Genomic DNA, 24,188 nt, shown 5'->3' on the forward strand with positions numbered 1-24,188 from the left:
ATTTTTCATGGCAAACTTCTCCCTTGTGCTTCCACCCATCTCCTCTCCATCTTTCCAGGTCCTCACCCATCAGTGGTGGTTCTGGTTCTTCCCTGCACCAGTTCTTGTCCACCAACAGCATCTTGGGAGCAGGGGAATCCATCCTACCTGAGGTGTTACGGGAGGGCTCTACTCACCAATGTCCCTGAACACAGTAAGGGTTATTTTTCTTCACGTTTTAATTCAGTCTCATCAGCCACATTCTTCTTTGCCAACTATTCTTCACTACGAGCCATTACATACCCATGAAGGCAGCTTCTGGCCTTCAACCCACTTAAAGAAATAAGAACTTTGCTCATTGCTGTAAACGTGGGCATCACCGTTGCTGCTGGTTGTCTACAAACTCAAGCCTGAAGAAAAACAAATTATAGGCTGCAGTCATAACATTGCCTGCTCAAGCTGCACTCTGGAAGAGCGGTAACCATGGCAACAATCACCCGCCGGTCAGCCATCAGTTTAATCACCAATCATGAAAATTTACCAAAAGTAAAATTAGAAAATTGCTTGCCTGCTAAACCTCTTATCACATCTGAGGGTTGATGGATTACCTACTGGTTCCACCTGCTTGAATAGACTGCTGACTGGTCAAGAGGTCAATGTGCCACCACTGCACGTCACCGCTGTATGTTACCCCCCCCCCCCACACACACACACACACACACACACACACTCCCCCCTGCTTGGCACTTGTTCTCCTGACTGGAAGATTGCGCTGAGGGAGACCAGCGGATGAATGTCGAGCCAGGAGGAGGTTCATTTTGTCTGTAAGTGGAGCAGAGCTGATGGCTGGAGAAAAGGGGGCGATGGTAGGGGCACAAAGGATGTCATCCGGAGGGTATTTTTAGAGTGTGAGGTGCACTGATAACTGGCTGCCTTTGCAATCTGCCTGCAGGTTCCAGCAATAATAGCTGCTCTCGTTCCCAGCGAATCCTCTCATGCAGAGCCACTCAGGCGGGGTGGGTGACTCGTGCTCTGACTCACTCAAATGTCAAATATCTTGGAATTCATTCCTCTAAGAGCGTAGAACCACAGGGAAACACTTTTAAGCAGAAAATACACACAAAACAATGTTTTCAATTTGTGGCTTCAGCGAGACGCGTTTGTGCAGTCGACTGCCCAACGTGTCCCTGTGCTTGAAAACGAAATTACAGAATTAAAACAAACCTTTTCCAAATTAAATACAAAAATACAAAAATCAGCAAGAGCTGAAGTTGCAGCCAGATGTTTTTAATGAAAGCCAGCGGAGAGCTGGGCTGTTGCTATGGTTACAGCATGCTAGCTGCATGCAAACATATGCAGCTTGTTAAGATGTAAATATTTGTTCATTATAACAATTAGCAGGCTGTTTGTTCTACTAGCATGTCAACAATATTCTAATATATCAAGCAAAAAAGCGTTGTAGTAGAAGTATAAAATCAAAGGCTTGGTGATGAACAGCTGTAATTTGCAATATTGTCACTCAGAGTAAAGAGCCCTTGTTAGTACCTGGTACCTTTGTTGGTACCTGGTACCCAGTAGAACCCAGACAGGGGGACACGCTCCCAGCTGCAGGCCCATTCAAAACTTCCACAGGGATTTTCTATCATGCTCCTTATTACTGATTTAGTGGAGGCTGTGGTCAAACACACAACGATCCTAAAAGAGAACACAAATGCTTTCAGTTCAAATAAGTTGCAGGGGTTCTTCCATGAGGGGTTCAGGGTCCAGCCCGAGCAGAGCGACACCACCGCCATGATTCCTTTAGGGTCTCGTCTTTGCTCTGTTGACTGCCTGTGATCACCAGGCTTTTAGACATGTGACCATTCGTGGTGAAGTTCCTGCTTCTCTCTCCTGCGAGGCAACAAAGGATGTCAAGGATATCAGGGGAGCTGCAGCTACAGCACCACCACAGAGGAATGAGCTCATCAACTAACTTGACCTGTGTGAGGTTGTTTTACGCTGTGTGTGTGTGTGTGTGTGTGTGTGTGTGTGTGTGTGTGTGTGTGTGTGTGGTCACCTTCAGTGGTGTTTGTCAGTGTTCTGCCTCCGTAAACACGCCCCAGCTCTGTGCTGTCACGGTTCCCTGACCACATTCGTCCGTGTCTCACTAACAGGAGAACTGAATCATGACTAATAAAAGCACAAGGAGCCATGATGAGAGTTTTCTCATGAACTTTAAAAGACAACCATTCATTCCTGTATAAACTTCATTCTTTGAGTCTCACTGCTCATGAGGTCACTTCCACTGTTGCACTTGTGAGGCTGAATCTGCTGGCTCAGCATTTGTGTTTGTCGGCTGGACAACTGAAGTTTTAAAATCAATCTTCATTTCCTTCCTTCTGGCAGAGTTCAGCAGGAGGCTTGAGGTCTCACACCAGTGTAGGAAGAGGTGGAGGACGCCCACATGCTCCTGCCCATCCACAGGCTCGCCAAGGCCGCATCGTGTGTCTCCTGCTGGAAGACGAGGCCAAAGGAGGACGTCCGCCTCCCCGACCCAGACGAGGGAGCAGCCTGGAGTCAGGAGCCGCCAGCCCTTTGAACAGGAAGTAGCTTCAGCATATGAACCAGGCTGGCAATTAATACTTCATTCTCTCTAATACTAGAAGCTTCTGTTAGTCATTACTAAGACAACAGCCCCACCTGCTGGTGTTGGGTACTTACAACTACATAGTACAACGTGTAAATGTGGTACTTGTCGGACAGCTATCATCCGCTCTTACCTGCAGTAATGTGTTCCAGCTTGATTCTAACAAATGTGTGCGCATTGTGGGGGAACTCTTAGCTCTGGGCGCGGTGTCTTTATTCACTCTCTTATCCTGCAACACGACTTCAATCATATGCACACACACGTGTCGTCACTCCCTGAGCGTCGGGGGCGGTGGAGACACGCCCACATGAGCAACCGCCTTCAGCCACATGCCTTCAGCCCCCCGACACTCGCGATCGAGTAGAAAAATACACCTCAGTTCTGCATTCAGCGGACATGGCAGCGGGGCTGCTGACGTCAGGACGCAAAACGGAAGTGGGCGTCTTTATGCGGTAGCAAACATGGCGTGTGCGCGAACTCGCAGCAGAACAGACACAACAATGTTTTATTCAAGAGGGCAACGAAAACACCGATCGTGGATGTGTTGGTTTGTGCTCGGGGTTTGGTGGACGTCGCTGCCGGTGTCAGCCAAGCCGGACAGCCTGAGAGAAGTGACCGACGGGAACTGGGAGGACATCCTGACCGGGGAGTGGATGATTGAATTGTCAGTGTCCTGCTAACTAGCTAACCGGCTAGCTAAGCTGTCAGCTAGCATGGAGAACACGAGGCCGTCAGATCAGGGCGCTGAGCTGCTATTGACTGTTCTTTTCTAAGTTCGTTTAGTGCTAATCAGCTGCTAGCATGTCTTGCTAAGTCGATAAATGAGATTTGACAATGTAGAGGTGTGCGCTAGCTAGCTAACTGACTAGCTAGCACCGTAGCTCGGCTGCTACATGTGAAGCTCCTTCTCAGTGTTTGTCTCCTCCTGTGTGCGAGTGACTGAGCGGTTTTTCTGGGTCTGTCCCTGTGAAACGTTCCCCCCGCAGCTACGCGCCCTGGTGTCCGGCCTGCCAGCAGCTGCAGCCCGTGTGGAGGGAGTTCGCGGACTGGGGGGAGGACATGGGCGTCAGCATCGCCAAGGTGGACGTGACGGAGCAGCCGGGTAGGCCTGACCGCTGGTGGACGGTACTCAGAAACACTTGTACTCGAGTATCTGTACTTCGTTACTTCCGGTAACTCCGTGCCAGTTGTGCTTTGAATGCCTTCATCCCTTCAGGTTAGACTTGAGGAAGTTTTCTTTGTACTGAACTAAATTTTCCCCAGACTGGGTGATGAGAAAAGGGAGTGTTTTAAACTTGATGAGAGCCATGAACCTGCCATGTTTCTGTAGTTCAGTTCAGTTTATTCTGTCTCTCTCTCTCTCTCTCTCTCTCTCTCAGGTCTGAGTGGGCGATTCATCATCACTTCACTTCCTACCATTTATCAGTAAGTCGGTGGTTATGTTGTGGTTCACATCGGTTCTTCCTTCATAGCTGAGAAACTCTCATCTGGGACTACATTCATAGAGAATTACTACTCACTGATTTGTTTGCTTTGTATTGACGATCAGTGTCAAGCTTGGAGAAGTTTTGGAAAATGAATAAAACCAGAAAGATTTGAGTCCTGAAATTGGCCCTCATACATCCTGGACACGAGACTGGACATGGTTGACCTATGACCTTTCACCACACAGCTGTCTTTATCTTGAATTTGTCTCTTGTCGGTGCTAATAAGACACAAGTCTTTTGATTTACCAGTTCCATGTTGATGCGTAGCTTCAGCTGTCAGTCTCAGCTACGCTAACCCAGCAACGGTTGTCAGCCAGAGAAACTGAAGAGCAGCTGTGGGGTAGAAACCTGGGTGTCACTGGTGTTTTGGTTTTCACGGTCAGTTTAAAAGTCAGAACCTGAAGAACTGACGTATCAGCGGCTGAGTCAAGTCAGGCTGTTTAGGAAACCCCAAAATGGAGACAAAACACAATAAAAAGGCAAAGGAAGTCATTTTGTCCAAAAAGGACTCCGACTCTTCTTATGAAGGTGACGCGATTTGGATTCCAGTGATTTACTTCACAAACTTCAACTCTTCCTAAATGCGATGAATCGGCTCGTCTCCAGACGATGAGCATGGCTTCTTGGATGAGGGCGGTAACTCCGGGTCTGTGTGTGTTCCAGCTGTAAGGACGGAATCTTCAGGAAGTACCAGGGAGCCCGAACCAAAGATGACTTCCTCAGTTTCATCCACGAGCAGAAGTGGAAGGCGGTGGAGCCGGTGTCCTCGTGGTTCGGGCCGTCCTCCTTTCTGTGAGTGGTGATGACGGTGGTTCAGTGTGGTTACACGTTAGACTCAAATAGAAAAGCTAGTGTCGCCGTCCCGGGTGAGGCGTGTTTATCAGTCACCTGTCAAGTCGTAGTGATGTCACAGCTGGTTGAGTCCTTGTCCACTGACTTCCTGGTGTTTCCTTCTTGTTGTGCAGGATGAATTCGATGTCGGCTCTGTTCAAACTCTCCATGTTTATCCGGGTAAGTGCGGAGGCTCAGCACGTCTCCCTCTGCCGTCTGGTTGCTTGTCAGAAAGCCCTGGTCAGTGTGACGGCGTTGAAACTAACCGCTGCTGTGTTCTGCAGCGCTGCCACACCTACATGACGGAGCACCTGGGGATCCCTGTGTGGGGGTCCTACGTCATCTTTGGCTTGGTCACACTGTTCTCAGGTCTGGCACTAGGATTGGTGAGTAAACAGTTTACAGAGTTTTGTTCGTCTGCGGCGAGACCGCAGAGTTACGTTACTGGGTGTTTTCTGTCTCCGCAGATTCTGGTGTTCATCGCAGACTTTGTGTTTCCTTCACGTCGGTTTTCTTCTCCTGATTACTACCAGAGTGAGTTCCACCCTTGGCTCGGTACCTCGCCACCAGGTTCTTGGTGTGTTAGGGAATCTTTCTTTAAGAACGTACGCTGGCGGCGACACAGTTTCCATCTCGTAGTTCCCTGATCGTAGTGACATCACAGGTCTCTGGTCGCCGTGAGGCCGTAGCGAGCAGATCTCTGAGCTTCACCTCCTCTTATTAGAAGTTGGTTCATGAGCTGATTCTCATTCTACTTGTGCAGAGAAACAAACGATGGAGCAAGCGAGGTTAATCCAGCAACAGGAAGAGGAGCACGAGGCCGACGCCGAGGAAGATGATGACGAGGAGGAGGAGGAGGACCAGGAGGATGTCTGGAGGAGGAGGAGAGGGTCCCCTGAGGGACGCCCAGAACCTAAGGGACAGGGCTTTTCTGACGAAGCTCTGAGGAAGCGGGTGGTGGTCAGCCGTGAGGAGCAGGAGGAAGAGGACACTTAAAGCCTCGGGGTGGAGCATCACATGACCCCTTCTCTTTATGAGAGGAGCGCCGCACAGTGGGAGGAGTCCTGAGCAGCAACGTTTACAGCAGGGAGCTCAAAATGTCCCGACTCTTCCTTCTTCCTCCTCCTGCTTGCTCCCTCTCCTTTCCTTCCCCTTCCTCCCCGGTTTGCAGCGGGAGCGCTTTGACTCTCGCGTGGCTCTGAGCGGCGTCTCCACCCGGGACGCCTGGCTGAGGTACGCAGCACAGCCGGATGTTGCAATGTGGTTTGCTATGCATCTCTTTTTATTATCTGTATTACATGTTTAATCTGAGTTATTAGACCAGACACGCTTTTGGGGTTTATCTCTTATGTATACACACACACACACACACACACACGTGTACACATTCTGTATGAACAGGTGTAAGGCTGCAAAATTCCGGCCAAGTTTCCATGAATGAGCGGGAGCCGCCTGGAGGTTCAGGGATCATGCTAACTGTGTTACTCATGCATGTCAACATTCACACACCTCCATCAGACTCCATCAGTTTGTGAGGGGAGTAGATGAAGACTTCGGTGAGCAAACAGCAGTCCAGGATCCGGGCCCGTGGACCAGGCCCGTGGACCTGCTCAATCCAGTCTGCAAGGGTACAGCATGTTAGTGAATCCATGTGTGTGTGTGCTGGTGTGAAGGTTGGCTCCAGCAGAGGGCGTTGTTGACACCCAGACTGGCCTCAGGCCTTCCGTGCCCCCCCCTAGAGTGAGTGGTGGGACATCAAAGTACTCTGGATCCGCTTCACCCCTGCTGGACGCCTGTTGTAGTATTTGTTCGTTTACTTCCGTGGTATTTTGTTCAGTAACATCCGCCGACTACAGCAGACCTCACTGGACGGGAAGTTCAGTAACGTGGCGTCGGACGACCTGCGGGTGTGTCCGACGCCACTGACGCACGAAGATGCGGCCGTGTGCTTGTGAGCCGCTGAAAGAACGTAGAGGTGAAGACAGTCGGTAGGAATCTGCTGAGTTTGCAACTCTTCTGCAACAAAAAATTCAAACCCTTTCAAATTTCCATTTTGTAACTTTTGTAACGCTCCACCTCCTCGCAACCCTCACACGGGCACAGCTTCACCTCCTCCGAGTGTGTGAGATGTGTGTGTGGCACAAACACTCGCGTGATAAACGGCGCTTGGGGCGGGAACCCTTCTGATGCTCGACCGGGGCTGCTCCTGCTTCTGCAGACGTTTTCCAGATGTTTTCCTCTGCAGATAAGCGGCGCCCTGCTTCCACTCAGACCTTGAGATGTTTTTTGTTTGGAGGCTTTACTTGTGCCTCTCTAATTCCCAGTGACTGTAAAATCAAAATGTCCATCACTGGCACGCCTGCACTTTCATGCGTCAATAAAAACCTGAGTGTTAGTGAGCACATCCTGTCTGTCAGTGGTGTGAGAACAGAGAAGCGCCCTGGACCATCATGGTGAACTACAAACCCCCCAGACATGGCGGAGCCCCCCCACCACCCTGCGTGCGCCTGGCCGATGCGTCTCCCTGAGCTCCAGCTGGGCTCCAGCAGGTGTCGGCTGTTGTCTGATGATTCCCATCACTTTCTCCTTTGAACCTGTGTTTTCTTCCTCAGTCTAATCTCATTGGTTGATGGCTGTTGTTTTTGCTTCCATTATTTATGGCTTGTAGCGTTCGCTCTAGGCTCCACGCCGCCGAGCTACGTACCCTTTGGACTTTTGTTGCAATAAACTGTAAACTCTTACTTTGACTTTTACTGTCGCTGCCAAGTGATTCCAGCACGAACGCTCAAGAGTTCAGGGTTCATAAAGTCACTGAAAACCTGGAAACGTCATGGAATTTGAAAATGTAGTTTCCAGACATGGAAAGTTGTTTTTTTAAATAAATAGTTGGGAATGCTTCTGGATGCCTGAGTGGGAGCTCCAGGGAAGTGGACAGCGTCGTGTGGACCAAGCTGATGTACGTTAATGAACGTTTGTGTTGCATCAAACCACGTCGCACAAGCTTGATGTGAGTCTTCTCACATCCGTGTCAGTTCGTTTCTCGTGTGTGAAAGACGGCCAGCAGCTTAAGGTCGAAGATGGTCGTCAGAGGCATGAAAACTGAGGCAGCCCAGCTGGAGCGAAGCTAAGAGTTAAGATGCTGAAAACAGCTGCTGGAACATCTGGAAAAACTAAACCTGTCTAGAAATACACACCGATGTAGTACACCAGCAATCCAAGTACTTGGTCTACATGTCCAGCAGGTTCCGGTAAGTTCTGGTGATGTCATTTGGTAAGAAATGGAGGAAAAAAACAGTTTTAAATTGGTATCAGTTTTGCTTCATTAAGAAGAATTAATCAAAGCACGTGAAAACAACAGGAGCTGAACTTGTCAGCCTATGAAGTCGACAAACAAAACGTGGATCACTTCCAACGTTCAAGTGCAACACATCTGCGTGCTCAAACGCTCCCCTTCACCCTCGCTCACACCGTCAGAGAATGACTGGCGCCAGTAGGTGTCGCTGTTGCTCTGGTGGTACATCGTCATCTTCCAGCTCCCTCAGGATCTGCTGTTACGCTCCACTTGGGGGGGGGGGGGGGGGGCAGTGTGACAGGAAGTTGTACAGCACTGCTCTGAGGCTGCAACTCTCACGTTAGCAACACACACACACACACACACACACACAGAGGGTGTGACTCTGGAGAGGAGCTTCAGGTGTTCTGTGTAGCTGATCTCTGCGGGAGAACTCCCCTGCTGCAGAACAGTACTGCGTCCACGTCAGCAACAGAGTACAAGTACTTTGAAGGTGTACTGTAACTCATGAGCATCTGTCTGCAGGTCCGAACAGGGACGTGCAGTATTTAGCTTTTTGGACATTTACTTTCACCCCCTAGATTTGAACGAAGTATCAGAAGTATTTTCTACTTCTTCCACTCAAAGCAGACTGAAGTGTTGACGATTCAGTGGTCCAGCTTTGTGGCTGTGAGCAGTAAACTCTGATGAGAACCTTCATCCCAGTCACTCAGTGACAAAGAAACTATATTTTACATGCAGGTGCGGAGGCGGTCTGGTCCACAGGTAGGCTCTCGTCACCCTCCTGCTGATGGGTGCTGCTGACCTGGCTGGGATTCACGGGCTGTGCACAGATTCCCAGGCTGGACCAGCAGCCTTTTGTTGCGCTGCCGTCTGCTAAAGTGAACACAGATGGCGGCGCTGCTGGTGTAGCAGTTTCTGTTCCCCTTCACTTCACCCGCTCTGCTCCGTATGCTTTCCTATTGTCCTAGTTTCCAGTTTGCCAACAAAAAAGTTCTCAAGTGCCAAGTGAGCAACATTGGACAGAAGCTGCAACAACACAGCAGCGCCTGAGAGGCTTCGTCGACCTGAGAACAAGCCCTGAGCGGCGCTTCTCCTTCCCGCTGCACCGTTAACTCTGGGCCGTGGGCAGGTTGTCCTCCTGGCCGGTGTTGGTGTGTGCTCCTCCTGGTTTACCTGCTCTCACCTCACGTCCTTCCTGCGCTGCTGTTCTGACTCCCAGCTCAGCTTGCTGCCTCCATCAGAGGCACTGATTTGAACAAACGTGTCCTCTGAATTATTCTTATTCCTACAGAAAAAATGGTATCCTTTTGAAAGCCATGACATCATCAGCAGCTCGCTGCGTAACTAACTGAAGATGTGAGCTGCGTGCTGGCCTGCGGGGACGTAGATGCTGAAGGTTGTTCCTGAAGCAGCCGTTTGATGGAGCGACGCCTGGAGCTCTCAGCCTGAACGTCCTCTCAATGCATCCGGTCTCATGTTGAGGGTTTTCAGAGCAGTTTCACAGGAACACAAAGCTTTGGGAAATACACTCAGAGACCTAAGAGAGCAGCTGACTGCTAATTAGCTAAGCACAGTGAATGATGGTGAATGGGAAGTGTTAGCACACCTCTGTCAAAGAGTTGTCTTCACAATGGCCGTTGTTACTTTTACATCTAAACAAACCAACAAAAACAAACCTGATCTGGTTGGTGACCTTTGACAGCGGTATGCTAACACTTCCTGCCCACTAGCTCATTGTGCTAACCAGGGGTTGGCAACCCGCGGCTCTTTCATCCTTACGTTGCGGCTCTGCGTGGCTTGGGAAAGTAAATTCTAAGTGTCCGTTGGAAGTGGATGTTATTTGTCGTGTATCATGTCTTCTTATTAAGTCAAAGTTTTTAACTTCTTTCTTCAGTCCTTGTGCAATTTCGGTGATCAGCACTCGCCTTCTTCAGAGACGTGTCAGCAGGCAGATCTGAACGCTGCGGCTTCTCCAACGGTGCGGCTGGCGCGTGTCTGGGAGGCTGGTTATATTTCAAACAGACGTTACTGCCTACTGCTGTGTCACAGCAACTTGTAAAAACACTTCATTAGTAGGGCTGCAACTATTAGTCGACAAAAATCGATAATAGCAATGAATTCCATCGTCGACTGTTGTCGCCAGACGCGTTTCTCCAGCAGAGTGAGGCGTCTCTCTTGATTATCATCTCTGCCGAGAGTCGCGCATGCGCAGTAGCGTCTCTGTCTCTGAGCGGGAACATAGAGAAATGGCGGCGTCAACATCAGGTCCCCGCACCAAAATTCTAAAGTTTGGGAGCATTTTAGCCTGGATACGGCGAATAAAAGGACTACTAGCTAAGGTTGCTAAGCAGACCTTGGTGTCATGGCGGTGACGCAGGAACATTTGAAGAAGCCGTCTGGCAGCTGAAGGAAGCGCAGTCTGACTCTCCAGGTGAGACTCAAGGGACATTCAAGCAGGACGGTTTTAGGACACATTGGACATTTTAGAAGCGTGTTTCCGCTACAAACATGTTAACTTGATTTTGATTTATTCTTTATTTTCTATGGCGTCATAAAGCCGTCAAAATCACGAGGGCGCGAATACAAACTAAAGGAGCACAGCATCAGGAATGGAGGGCATCAGAAACACTGAGAGGTCAAAATGATCTTGTGGCATTAAAGTTTTGTCTCAGCGTGTAAATGGTGACAGAGCAGTAGTGAGACGGTGGCGCTGCTCGCTCTCTCTTCTAACTTACACGCTCGCTTTGGACGTTTCCTCGCTCTCCATGTTTTTTCCTACCAGAAATACGTCACAGGGTAAGGCTCGACGAGACGATTGCCGATCGAAGTTCGTCGGCGGAATAAAAATAAATAATTGACTTATTACTTATACAAGATCGCGTGCACAGATACATTAAGCCGAACAGCCAGCGGGCTCGACTGTTTAGTACATGCATGAGAAACCGCTGTAATCTCCTACCTGTGTGTGTGTGTGTGTGTTATCTTATTACTGTTATTATTTAGGAGCACTGGGCCTAATTGGTTTTAGACAGGACATTTTTATTTAATTTCTTTTCGAATCCGCAGTGTTCAATAAAAGATTATTTTCATTGTACCCATCTTTCTTGTGATTATTATCATTTGCTACATAATTAAATCAACTTCGTGCTAAATTTAAGAAAAAATTAATAATTATCCGATTAGTCGACTGATCGTTTCAATAGTCGGTGACTAGTCGACTGTTAAAATAGTGGTCAGTTGCAGCCCTAGTAATCAGGCACAGCCTCGTCCAGCGCTGTCAGCTTTGTTCATGGTCTTGCGCTGAGAGCTCACCGTTTATTTCTACACAGTCAACACGTTTCAAATGCTGTGAAAGTTTGTGTGTCTGACCGCGATGTGTCGTGTGATACAGGACAGTTTACACAGCAGGCACAGGTCCCCTACTGTTATTAGAAGTTATGCTTAAATGCAACTTGTTTGTAGGAAATGTTAACAAATGGGAAGCTTCCCCAAACAGCATCTCCTTCCTGACCATCCCCTCGGTGCACGAACCCTTATGGTAATTAAACACTGAAACACCTGCCGCTTGTATATGCACACATTTGTTTTTTACCTCAACTTTGCTGGTGCGCCTTATAGTTCTGAAATTTCGAATATATTGTATTACTTTAAACATAGAAAGTGTTCGCGGCTCCCAGTGTTGTCTTTTCCGTTGAAACCGGGTCGAAATGGCTCTTTGAGTGTGAAAGGTTGCCGACCCGTGCTAAGCTAACTTGTGGTCGGAGCAGAGAGGAGCATCTGCCTTCATGTCTGCTCTGGAGAGGACGAACCATGAGTGCAAGTCCAGAAACGTTAGTTTGTTCTTTTAAAGCCAAAATGGTGCAAGAGAAGGAGAAACTCTGTCACTCCACTGTGTTGTCAAGGTCAGAAAGGTCAAAGGTTAACGCCTCTTCACTGAAGGGGCCCAGGAACATGCAGGTTTTCTCAAAGCCCTGAGAGGAAATCCCTGTTCGGCAGTCTGAAGGACTCATGGAGGACTTCTGGTGGCCCGAGCTTCCGTCTCTTTATCTGTTGTCATGACGAGAGGAAGTCCAGACTCCACCTGAGTCTCTCTCCCCCTCACTGGAGAGCGACCGACCACGAAGACAAGCAGCTTCAGGCTCTGAGTCCACACTCAGTTCCTTGGTTCTCAGACTCTCAGGTGATCGGTTCCTCACCTCAAATCCATTTCTTAACCATTTGGACGATTTTTACAAAGCCATCAATCAAATGATCAATCACCTCAAGTTGATTGACAACCTTTCATTCCTGCCTCAGTGTTGAAGATGAGAATCAAGTGTGTCCCCGGTGTGCTGGACAAGCTAGAAGTGGTTCTGGATCCAGCTCGTCTCTGAATTGAAATCCTTGGGCCGGTGGCCAGGAGGTGTTTTTGCTCAAACCACAAAAATGCACGAGCCAAACAAAGCAGCGTTATATGATCCTGCCTCTCTGGCGGGGCGACTGGACGCCAGCGAGGTGCGAGTCTTCAACAAGGCAGCACTTGTTCTCTGAGCGGCTGTGTCCCCTCGCTGTCCTCCATGTGGTGAGCCCATTAAAAGCCATAGAGAAGACGAGGAGGAGGAGGAGGTTCCTCAGCATCTGCAGTGATGATTTATTCATCAGTGCGAAGCGACGGAGGAGAACCACTGCTAGTTTTGATCTCTGCTGGCTGCCCCTCCTCTGACTCTCCTCTCACAGGAGTTGTGCAGCCGTGCGTCAGCTGACCTCCAGGACCCTGATAATTGGCCCCAACAAGCAAGAGCAGCTCGACGGCTTCACATCTGTATGGATGCATGTTTGTCTGTTTAGTTTCACATTTGTGTGAAAAGTTGTCAGAACTTTCATTTGATTTTTTTCATATACAATTTCTTCAAAATGAAGCAGAGAGCATTGCAGTTCCCAGAGTGGCCACTTGGTGCTGCCTCCAAAAGTGAGGCAGTCCTCACACAAGCCTGTTTTAAAACGCGTGAAAACGAGGGTTGCAAACATAACGGGTTCATTTTGACCAAAGAAGAAGAAGACATTGATGCATTAGTGATGCTTTGCCCACGTGGGGCCGCAGCTGGGAGCTGTCAGCCGGGGAGGGCAGCAGGAGCCTCAGGCTCCTCTGGCTTTGTGAACACGACCAGAGGAAGAGGACGTCCATTGGACTCGCTGGCTGTTTTGCAAAACACATTAACAGGCAAGCAAAGTTGTTTAGCTCTGCTTTGACTTCCAGAACGAGGTGGCCTGAGAGCTCTGCAGGGAACATTTGGCTCCTAGTTGGGCTGCTATGGTCATTTATTCCAACATTGACCACATTTGTTTGAATTGAAGTATAGTACAAGCTTGTCACGGCCAAAGCAAGGACATGTGATTCATGTAGATGAATTTATTAGAAAACATATCGTGAAATATAATCTTTAAATCAACTGAGAACCCTTGTTAACTCAAATCAGAGCAGCCGTCAATCACGTGACTCCTGTTTCTGCTATTCAGTGTCTAGTTTGACCTGGCGCTCCGTGAACGTCCACACACCAGGAAGAGCAGAGGTCCCTCACCGAGACTTCATGTGGGACCAAATGTGCTTGACTGCGTCCGAACTGCCAAGTACCAACCTACGTCCTCCTGCTACAACCTAAAGACAGCGGCACCATTCAGACACCCTAGATTGGTGGTGAAGCACGACCTCTGCTGGCAGAGCACAGATACCGCAAATAGGTAGACAGGACCAACGAAAGCCCCACCTGCTGGCCTGGCTGCCGTACTGCACTCCACTCTGAGTGCACCCTTCATTCATTCTCTATTATGAAGCACATTAACGCACCTGTAAAGGTGTGTTCACACCGCGTCACGTTTGGTGTGAACACGCCTTTAGTCAACAACGACTATAAATGTTGGTGCTGCATCAGAATGGGAGACTGTTGGTGGCCCAAACTTGGCTTGAGGGTCCACAGGTTTTTAGGGGACAAAGAAGAAGTCCGCGGTGCATTGTGGGCCATAGGTTGCTCCGTAGGATGCACCTGAACCGACCTACAATGTGGGCGTGTTTAGGCTGGAGTTTAGGTTGAGAAGTAGGTCGCTACTGGTGCCAGTTGTGGTTTCAGACAGCCTCCGACCTGCTCTGAGACCTACCATCAGACCTACTTGGCAATTCAGACGCAGCGCTTGACTTCTTCCTCTCCTGAGCCCCAGTTCCTAACACTGGGCTCATGACCCAGACTGAACCGGCCACACGGGGGCGCAGTCAACCGTTTGGCTTGACTCTTATCGATTTAAAGCTGAGAATGTCAGAGTCTGTTTGCTGAAAGGCTGTTTGGCTCTGCACCTCCAGGCCCCTGGTACCATAGAACTGAACGCAACACTTATTATGAAAATTGATACAAATTAGACTCATGATGATGTGATCCATACGTGAAGTATGAATGCAGTATGCAAATGTGTTATTTCTCAGTATTGGGATATTTGTGCTGCTTTGATTAAGTTGATAAAAAAAACAGAAGAGAAGACAAACATTTCAAAACAAATGTGAAAATTAGGCTGGATTGTTTTTATAGTGGGCGGCCCGGTGGAGCAGTGGTCCTCCCTGTGGCCCCCCAGCAAGAAGGTTGTGGGTGGAGCCCCGGCTGCAGCACGGGGTCTTTCTGGGTGAGTCTCCATGTTCTCCCTGTTCCTGCTGGGTTCTCTCTGGTACTCCAGCTTCCTCCACAGTCCAAAGACATCAAGAGGGACCAGGTTAATCCAGACTCTAGATTGACCGTAGGCGTGGCTGGGAGAGCCAATGGTTGTCTGTCTCTATGTGTTGGCCCTGCCATGGACTGGTGACCTGTCCAGGGGGAAGGCTGCTGGGATAGGCTCCACCCCCACCACCCTGAACAGGAGAAGAGGGGGAACATGGAGGGATGGATGTTTTTATGATATACATCGTATTTTAACATTTCCAAACAGCTCCTTACAGCCTGGAAAACAAATCCCCAGGACACTGCATGGACATCAGCGTAAGTAGAGCTTCACCGTCTGCAGAGGAGTTCACATCCTTGCTGTGTCCTCCTCCTCTTCTGCGTCCTACTCCTCCTCCTCTGGGTCTTCCTCCTCCTCCTCTGGGTCCTCCTCCTCCTCTCCTGGGTCCTCCTCCTCCTCTCCTCTGTCTTTTACTGTGTCCTCCCCGGGTCACTACATGGACATCAGCTGTGAGTGAAGCTCTGGGTGGTGACCCCAACCACAAGAGGAGCAAGACTCCTGCTGGGGTGAAGAGAGGGGTCAAGTTGTCTCCGCCTAATTCCAGATGTTGCCATTAAGCCAGAAGATGAAGACATAAATGTGGGACCAAAGCATGAGGAGCGACTCAAGGGAGGTTGAGTTGTCCAACCACCTACTGAGGACTCATGAGGAGCAGGAGGAGGAGCACCAACATGTCAGAGAAGACAAAGTCAACTTGGTCACATCTCTGCCTGTGCTGGTGGAGGACGGTCCTCCCCAGCTGCTACACTCCAGCACCCTGATGGGTGGAGGGTCTGCAGAGAGCCGTACACCAGCATCTCTGCTGGGCTGAGGAAGAGTTCCTCTCTACAGACACGGTCCTGGAGGACCAGCAGAGGGACCCTGTTAGTGTTTTTCTTCAAGGGTGGAGCTAATGTGTGTGTGTGAGTGTGTAATATCTAACTAAGAGCTAACTAATCTAACTCTAAAACTGCTGGGTCGTGTGATGTTGATGAATGTGATTGAGAATTTATCAATTATTGCACAATGATTTGATTGGAAAAATTCTGCTGACTCATCTGAGTCTGCACCGGTGATAATTCCGTCTTTGTTGAGTGCGGCTCTGCTCCTCCTCTCTCAGGTCCCATCGTCCGACGGTTTGGTGACTAATTGTGTCTCCACTGTTATTACAGTCCACCAGAGCGATTTCTTCATTCCACAACTGCTGCTCTGTCCCACCCATATTTACATCTCTGACTGTGTCACTTCCTCTCAGGCATGATAATTACACAGGGCTCAAACAGAAATAAAGAGCCGAACACAAAGCTTTGTTGTTGTGTCTCCCCTCAGTCTGCAGCAGGTATATTTTCGGGAACCGTTGCGGTTTTGCCGGGGAGAGAACCCTGCCCTCGTCTACGGCTGTTTGCAGAGGTTGTGCTTTCACTGTATGCAGGATGCAAAAATAGCAGCTCGGGCTCCCTGTGGTATAAACACCGGAAAATGTTCTGGCTGCGCTGCCCATGAAGGAAGCAGAGATCCAGGAGGGAAAAACCAAAGAAGACACCGAGGTGCGTGAACAGAAATAATAATGTGGCTGACTCAGGAACGTTCAACTCTGAAAGAGCACGACGCAGGCGACTGGTGAAAGATGAAGTGACTCGATACATAAAGCAGTAAATAAAAAGGAAATTCCAGAACCCACATCAGCTATGAAAGCAGGAGCGACTGGTGACATTGCTGAGGTGCTGATGCAGTCATGGACGCGTCTGGTGCTTCGTGTCGGTGTGGACGTTTACTCGGGCCTCACGGTTCCCGGCCAAACTTAGAGAGCAGCCGTCAGCAGGACCGCTGATGCGGAACACACATCTGAACCCTGCAGCTTCACCTAAAAGTCCCCAAGCGTGCGCATTAAACGCAGCGCCAGTTAAACATCATCATCATAGGCCGAGCGAACGGGGACGTTCTCGCTAGCTCCCGTCCCTGTGGACGGCACAAACGGAAGAGAGCCGTTGTTCTGCATCTAAAATGTGATGAAGTACTTGGAGATGAACTGGTGTCAACGAATGTGATCAGCAAATTCATTTGAAAGCAAAAGTGAAATCAAACAGACGTTCTATTGAGAGTAAAATGTGTTTGACGTAAAAACAAGTTGATATTCTTTTGTCAAACCTCAGAGTTTCTAAAATGTGTTTTCCAATCAAAAGCACGTTGGCAAAACCCTCCATTTTGTGAGAATCCCAAACCAATGGTTCCCATGGGTGGGAGTCATGCACCCTGAGTGTCAGGTACCGCCCGTGACCTGGCTGCTCATCGCGGTGTCCGAAGGTTTGGATTCATACTCCTACATTTTGAACTCAATATGGGTTTGACTTTCAATAAATTATCTTTCTTTGAGGAAGTTGTCTGTCGTTCTGATCTCAGATCAGTTATTTGACGTCGATGCGCTGTTTGTATCTTACAGAATAAATTTGTCCAATTGTGAGGAGGTCTAAGAAGAAGAGCTGAAGGTGATTTAACCTCACATCCCCCACTGATGATTTAGAGGCGGACGCCATGACAGCTAGAACCGCGTGTCCAGCCGTCAAAGCTTCGATCGTATCTGCAGCTCTTGAAGAACAGAGGCAGATTACAGCTGGGGTCAGGGTCCAGGTCAGGGTCAGGGTCCAGGTCTGGGTCCAGGGCCACAGGTCAGCAGATACCTGAAGGGTGCATCTCCCAGTTGGGGGGCTGTTTAGTGACAAGCTGCAAGAACCAGATGATTTTGGTACTTTGTTGCTGTAGAACTGAACGTCAGAGTGGGTACTGGTCTCACAGCACCGGAGAGACGGTTCTACTCTGCCAGTAGGGGAAATTTGGTGGGAAAATATTTGAGGGAAATCAATACGAACTGGAGGAGCCGACCTTTCAGCAGCAGTTCATGCGTTCATGTCTTGAACAAAGTTCGATGTGGTGCCAAAGCTTCCCTCTAACCACAAGTTGCTGTGGACTGAAGCCTGAAACGTCACATTTTAGCTTCTGGAAGAAAGAGGGACTGAAGCAGTGCGTCCCAGACTCAACGTCTCAGGCGGCGTCCGAAGGTGGATGAGATCTGCGATATGATGTGAGTTCACATTTCTACCTGCCAAGAAACCTTGGTCAGAAAAGCCCAGCGATGCTCCTGTTCCCTGTTCTGCTTCTCAACGGGTGTAGCAGATGTGCTGCATGTGGCCTCTGCTTTGTTCACTTTTGATGAAATAGCAGCAGCACAACTGGGCTAACCTGGCTGGAACGTTGCCTTCACTGCACGTCTGTATACGCTGACACGTCTGATGAAGAGAGTTGGCCAGCAAACTGCCATCTCGCATTTATGGTTTGTGAGCTCCAGGAAATGTCATTTACTTGAGAACTTGCTAGCTTAACGGAGGCGTTCTGCTTTGCAAGTCTCAGCGTGTGCCAGTTCTATCTATAACCACACTGACGCGTTAAATCGGAGTTAACCTGAATGCCCCTTACAGGTGTGCGGCTGATGTCAGCTGCTGTCGCCAGGGTGTCGGGCAGGCAGGTGCTGCTGCTGACTGCTCCTGACAGAGTACCTGATGTCCCGAGAAAGAGCTGACATGCTTCTGCTCGCCACTGAGGCCAGGCAGCTCCCATCAACACCTCTCCTCCCAGCACGCTTCCTGCACAGTTTCTGCCATAAAACTTTGCTTCCTGTTTATAAGTGAGACAAAGTGTCAGGAAAGCATCTGCTAGCAGGATCATGACACCGGAGTTTCTCTGGAGGGCCGCAGCTGTTGGGGAGGAGGTGGAGAGTCGCCTATTTCTGTACAGCGTGGTAGCGAGAGAATGCCTCCATCACCGTGAGGTAATTACAAGGTTTACATGACAGGAGGACAATTAAGAGTCGGAGCCCTGATAATTCCAGGTTGCTGGTGTTTGTCAGCGTGTGTTTTAGAGGAGGGCTGAGGAGTAATAGATGGGTTGCTGTGAGTCCTTGGATGCCGTCAAGAGGAACCGGCGTGTGCATCTTCTTCTCTTAGTCGTATCATCCACAGAAGAGAGGTAGCTGATCTGAGATCAAATTTCAAACTTGAGGCGTGCAGGCGTGGAGAGGATGTGACTGCCGGTTTGGTTCAGAGACACAGGCCCTGGATCAGTACATCACCTAGCACTGATCCAGTTCCATCATGTCCCTGACACGGTGGAACAGAACACAACGCAGCACAAAGTTCCACATTTCAAGCTGTGGAACGCAAGGCAAGGTAACACAATGACATGCAACGTGTACTGTGTAACGTAATGTGTGTTGAAATGCGACGTAGCAAACAGCAGCGAATGAAACAGTAGAACCCAACACAGAGGGCAGCGCGACGCTCAGATCAGCAGGACAGGGTCGAGGCCATGATGCTCCAAGCGCCTCCTCAAGGTTGTGGATGAGAGAAACAACAGGATCGAATGCTCTGCTAAAACTGGAGACGTTTTTCAACCCAGGGTTTGTGCGCGTGATTTCTGTTTTTCACGTAACACAACAAGTTCCAACCCTTGGGGTGAAATGTGCGCCACCTCCGCCTGTCAGGGAGTCCCGGTGTCATGATGGTTGGGGCGCTCATCAGCTGCTGGTTGGACTTCAGAGGATGAACTCCGTTCACCTCCGTGATGAACTTGCAAGAGGCTGCACCCACGTTTCTGTGCTCAGCTCGCGTGGCTGTGGCGAGCAGCCTGTGGTCAGCTGATGAATATTAACATTCACTCGTGATGGCCTCTGACATGCTCGTCACGTCCACCCTTCGCACGCAGCTTCAACCCCGTAGACGTGCTACATCCTAAATCTCTGGAGCACAGAGGAGACTGAACGTGTATCAGCATCGTTGATGTTCAGAGTTACGACGGCTGAACAGGTTAGGGCTAGGGTTTGGGTTGGGGTTGGGGTTAGGGTTAGCATTAGGGTTGGGGTTAGGGCTAGGGTTAGGGTTGGGGCTAGGGCTAGGATTAGGGCGAGGGTTAGGGTTGGGGTTAGGGCTAGGGTTAGGGCTAGGGCTACGGTTGGGGTTAGGGTTAGGGTTAGGGTTAGGGTTGGGCTAGGGTTAGGGTTGGGGTTAGGGCTAGGGTTAGGGTTAGGGTTGGGCTAGGGTTAGGGCTAGGGCTAGGGTTAGGGTTAGGGCTAGGGTTAGGGTTAGGGCTAGGGTTAGGGTTAGGGCTAGGGTTAGGGTTAGGGCTAGGGTTAGGGCTAGGGTTAGGGTTAGGGCTAGGGTTAGGGTTAGGGTTAGGGTTAGGGTTAGGGTTAGGGTTCGGGTTAGGTTTAGCACAGCTATACATGATCAATGATAGCTCACGGGCCAAAGCTGAACACTGAATTTTTTTCAGTCAGTTTCACCGTTTTAATGATTTCAGCATTGGAACCTTTAAGCTTTTCCATTTATCCTGCAGCAGCATTGCAGCGTTGTGACGCCACTGCTGTGTTTGCAGCTCGTTTGGTTTCTGCTGGCCTCCCAACCGTCCCTCCGGACTCGTCAGACACGCCCCTACAAATTTATCAGCCGAAAACCATCCAAAGGCTGATTATGTGTCATGGGCCCTTGATACGTTCAGCAGTTACAGCAGACTCACTCTTGTTGTCTTCACATCCGTGTTTCTGTCGTTCCTCTGGTGTTCAGCCTAAAGACACTTCCCTGTTTAAATGTCTTTATGAGGGTTTTTTTTTTGCTCCAGCGGGAACAAAATCAGACAACATCAAGATAAAAGTGTCTCAAATTCATCAATAACCGCACCAAACGAGGGGGGCGATTGACGACCCTCCGCTGTCATGAAGTCAGGTTCATCCGGTTTCTCTTTCAAGGCGTCACCTTGCGAGTTTTGAACAGAGACTTTTTCTTTCTTCTCGGCTGCTGCGCTGCTTCAAGGCGCACTGAGATCCATGAAACGAGACACCAACATGTCGTCTGGACCACTGACACGGACTCAACGCGCAGCACATCAAACGGGTCACGTTTCCACGCTCTCCTCTTTCAGTTCAACCAGTGCTTTTTTTCAAAAATATCAAGACTTTGTCCATAATATCAGAGAACTGTATTAAAAAAGGTGAAAAACGGATTTTTCAATCCACAAAAGAATTTTCACAGTTATATTTTAAGCGCACAGCAAACCACAAAAGTAACAGCTTCACTGCAAATTCAAGAAGAAATTTGCTTGAAATGTTTTTTCTTGTGATATCAGTGATGCAAGGCAATGGAACGTCACTGGTTGAACTGGTTCCAGAGCTGGGATTTCCCTCTCAGGTGCTGTTACGTGATAATTCAGCGTTCCCAAATAAAGCGAAGACAAACAAGCAAAGTCTCCTGCTCTCGTCGACGTCTCAGTTCTCTTTGTGACGGTCCGACTGACTGACAAGGCAAAGATTTAGTGAAGATATTTAGTAGCGTTGTGACAGTCACTCCTTCTCCCAGCACCACAACAAACTCCTTAAACTTGTTAAACTCCTCTCGGCATTTTCAAGTATTTCTGTGTTTACAGAAGGATGGACGCCTTCCCCCAACGGGAAAACATCACAGGTGCCTGAAGTCCTGAACCCTGGGGGCAAGGAACTGGTCTGGACTGTGACATTCCTCCTGCAGCATGTGGAAGATTCATCTCCCTGAGCCAAACGGGCTGGCCTCCAGCCGTCTGACACCGCCATCGGCCCCATGGTGGCGGGTGAGAGGTCACGTGGCAGGCAGCTGGAGTCAGGAGGGGTCACGCCGCTATGATTGAAGCTCGTCTCTTCCAAGAATTTCCTCCTGTCTGAAGAAAATAGCAAATTATTCCATGTCTGTGATTGTGTGTGTGTGTGCGTGTGTGTGCATGCGTGTGTGTGTGTGTGTGTGTGTGTTAAAGTTTGGATGAACTGCTGAAGCAGGGTCAGTGGTTAGCATTAGCAACTGTCCGTATACAAACATGAGACATACTTGACTCATGAACAGTGAGGAGCAAGTTCATCTGAAAATCGAATTACTGATGACTCCTTGAAAAGTAATCAAATAAATGTACACAGTGCTTGATTTCAAAAGTAATTAGTTAGATTAGTAGTAAAATTACTAGTAATTACTACTACTACATATATTACTAGTTTGGGTGAGTCAGCAGTGGAAATGCAGAGCGTCTCTTCAGGACTCCGCCTCCCGGTGACGAGCCTCATCAGACCTCCTGGGCTCATGGCTGGTGTTGGACGGAGGAGTCCAGCAGGGGGACGTCCACTGGCTCTGGACCTGACAGTAGAGGGGGCGTGGCTCTCTGCGCCCGCTATTTTCTCTGTTCTGTCTCTGCTGTCCTTCCAGTGGATGCAGCAAACTGGATGTGGAGTTTTTAGAATTTTTAGTTTTACAACAGACGAGAGGGTTCCAGTCTTTGGTTGAGACGAACTCAAAATACTGACCGTTTTCCAGCTGATGATGGCGTGTTTCCCTCCATCTTGGTTTTTATGCTAGTAGGTGTCAGAGTCGCACTCGTGACATCATCTACTTGAGACTCCCAAGATAAAAGAGCTTCTCTTCTCACTGTGAAAACACTGTCAGCTATGGTGGCGCGTGGCAGTAACCTATCGATGCTTGCAGTCCCTGGGATTTAATTCCTGGTTAGAGATTAAAATGCATTAAAATAACTGTTAATGAAAAACCAATCAGGTGACAATAATCCATGACGAAGTTAGTCAGTAACGAGTTACTGGCCTACACTTCTCATGAAGACTGCGGTTTCTAACAGGCGGCTGAACAAGAAGAAAAGCTTCTGACGAAAACTTCAAAGCAAAAACCTGTAAGCAAAACGTCCTCCGAGAAAGAGTCCAACCCCCACGCAACAACACCTGCCGACACACCTGACGTTCGCCAGAAAAGAAGATGTTTACACCAGGGACTGATGGACTCCTTGCCAGGTCCCAAGCTGATCACCAGCAGCTCAGTGTCCTGCTCAAGGCCACTGTCCCGGTGCGACATCGAACCAGCAACCCTTCAACTACTGAGGCCCTCAATTAGTTTAGGCTCAAAAGTTCATTTTCTCTGTCACTACGAGAGTTGAGTGGTGTTTGATTTCCTCAGTTTGACTGAAATATTTTGTTTTGGTTGTCTTGTCAGCAGAGATTCTATCATAAAAATAAAATATCTGGAAGCCTCAACACAGTACACACCTCGACACACACGCGCTGTCAGACGTTCCAACTCACACATTCACACATCCAGACACTTTCATGCAGTCAGATGTTCAAAAAAACCTTCAAAACCAAAAAAACACATGTTGTACTTCTCCCAGTCCACATCTGTACTACACACAGTACACATGGCTGTACTGTCATGTCCTGTCCCAGTGACTGGGTGAGTTCTTCTACCGGGCAAATGAGGATGGGACTGTGAACGAATGAACCTCATCGACCATCATGTGAACATCAGCCCCCTCCTGTCCAGCTGTTCTCCTCTTTAACATCCCTGAAACTCAAATTCCTACGCTTTCAACGCCACGTGAAGATGAACTTCTCGCCCCTCAAAGATCAAGCTGCTGCTCAGCGCTGGCACTCACAGAGCCGATTACCTCGCTCTGATTTCACGCTCTCTATGGAGATACATTCCTCCATGTCAGCGTGGATCCAGCCTCCACATGCCGGACAGGCCTTAACCTGTTCACAGCTCCCCTGACATCCTGCCGCCACGCTCGACCCCGATCACTCACCTGCGCTGTCTTCACCGGTCACGCCGGACTGGCTTGGCTCAGCACGAGAAATAAATCACCAAACACATAAAACCTCTTTTGTGACGTGATCCTTCATCTTTTCTTCTTTTTTCAAACGCTTGTGAAGAAGTGCTGGTGAACCCCCAGGCGTATTTACAGGAGTCTCACTTGTATAAGTCGAAACGCCACGGAAACAAAAGCCTCCTCCTGCTGTGATTCAGTAAAAGTTGCCAACATGTACGGACGTGTCGAGCAAACAGGTTAAACAGAGCCAGACAGGAGGCCAGAACCCCAGTCCTGCTGGAGGCCATTTGCCCCGGTTGAAGCTCTTCCATTATGGCTGTGGGCCTGTGGCGCTGGACGGCAAACATCAAGTGATGTAAACTGAAGAGGAAACCAGTACGTTGCTCTAGGCAAACATGTATGTATGTCAGGATCTCTGTCCTGAAAAACTTGGTAGGCCAGTTGTTTTTATACCTGATCCGACATTTCAGGCTGTAATTTCTGAATGACCGCGGATCCCTGGACGATGATACTCCTGTGCTGCTAGTAATGTCTGACTATGCTGCCGCGCCCTTCTGATGGAGGCTCTGGAGGAGACATG

At 49.2% G+C, this 24,188-nt stretch overlaps 1 protein-coding gene and 3 long non-coding RNA genes across 4 annotated transcripts; 2 read left to right on the forward strand and 2 right to left on the reverse strand.

The window, feature by feature from the left end:
* Positions 1-1,258: 1,258 nt before the first annotated feature.
* Positions 1,259-3,069, reverse strand: LOC147245937 (uncharacterized). Its single transcript, XR_015109762.1, has 3 exons — positions 2,739-3,069; positions 2,036-2,551; positions 1,259-1,869 (listed from the first exon to the last, which is right to left on the reverse strand). It is a non-coding gene; the product is annotated as an uncharacterized LOC147245937 (long non-coding RNA).
* tmx1 (thioredoxin-related transmembrane protein 1) lies at positions 2,928-7,670 on the forward strand. Its single transcript, XM_086182625.1, has 8 exons — positions 2,928-3,269; positions 3,592-3,707; positions 3,985-4,030; positions 4,756-4,884; positions 5,058-5,103; positions 5,208-5,309; positions 5,391-5,457; positions 5,687-7,670. Exons 1-8 carry the CDS (start codon positions 2,935-2,937, stop codon positions 5,917-5,919), a joined length of 1,074 nt encoding a protein of 357 aa, XP_086038751.1. The 5' UTR covers positions 2,928-2,934; the 3' UTR covers positions 5,920-7,670.
* Positions 7,671-8,846: 1,176 nt separating this feature from the next.
* On the forward strand, positions 8,847-21,916 carry LOC147245939 (uncharacterized). Its single transcript, XR_015109763.1, has 3 exons — positions 8,847-10,649; positions 13,715-16,482; positions 21,404-21,916. It is a non-coding gene; the product is annotated as an uncharacterized LOC147245939 (long non-coding RNA).
* LOC147245940 (uncharacterized) lies at positions 20,820-23,720 on the reverse strand. Its single transcript, XR_015109764.1, has 4 exons — positions 23,585-23,720; positions 22,302-22,496; positions 21,993-22,216; positions 20,820-21,670 (listed from the first exon to the last, which is right to left on the reverse strand). It is a non-coding gene; the product is annotated as an uncharacterized LOC147245940 (long non-coding RNA).
* Positions 23,721-24,188: the final 468 nt, after the last annotated feature.

The sequence above is a fragment of the Aulostomus chinensis genome, chromosome 17 (genome assembly GCF_037954235.1).
Source record: "Aulostomus chinensis isolate RoL2024-O1b breed Wild chromosome 17, RoL_Achi_v1.0, whole genome shotgun sequence".
NCBI classification, from domain to species: Eukaryota; Metazoa; Chordata; class Actinopteri; order Syngnathiformes; family Aulostomidae; genus Aulostomus; species Aulostomus chinensis.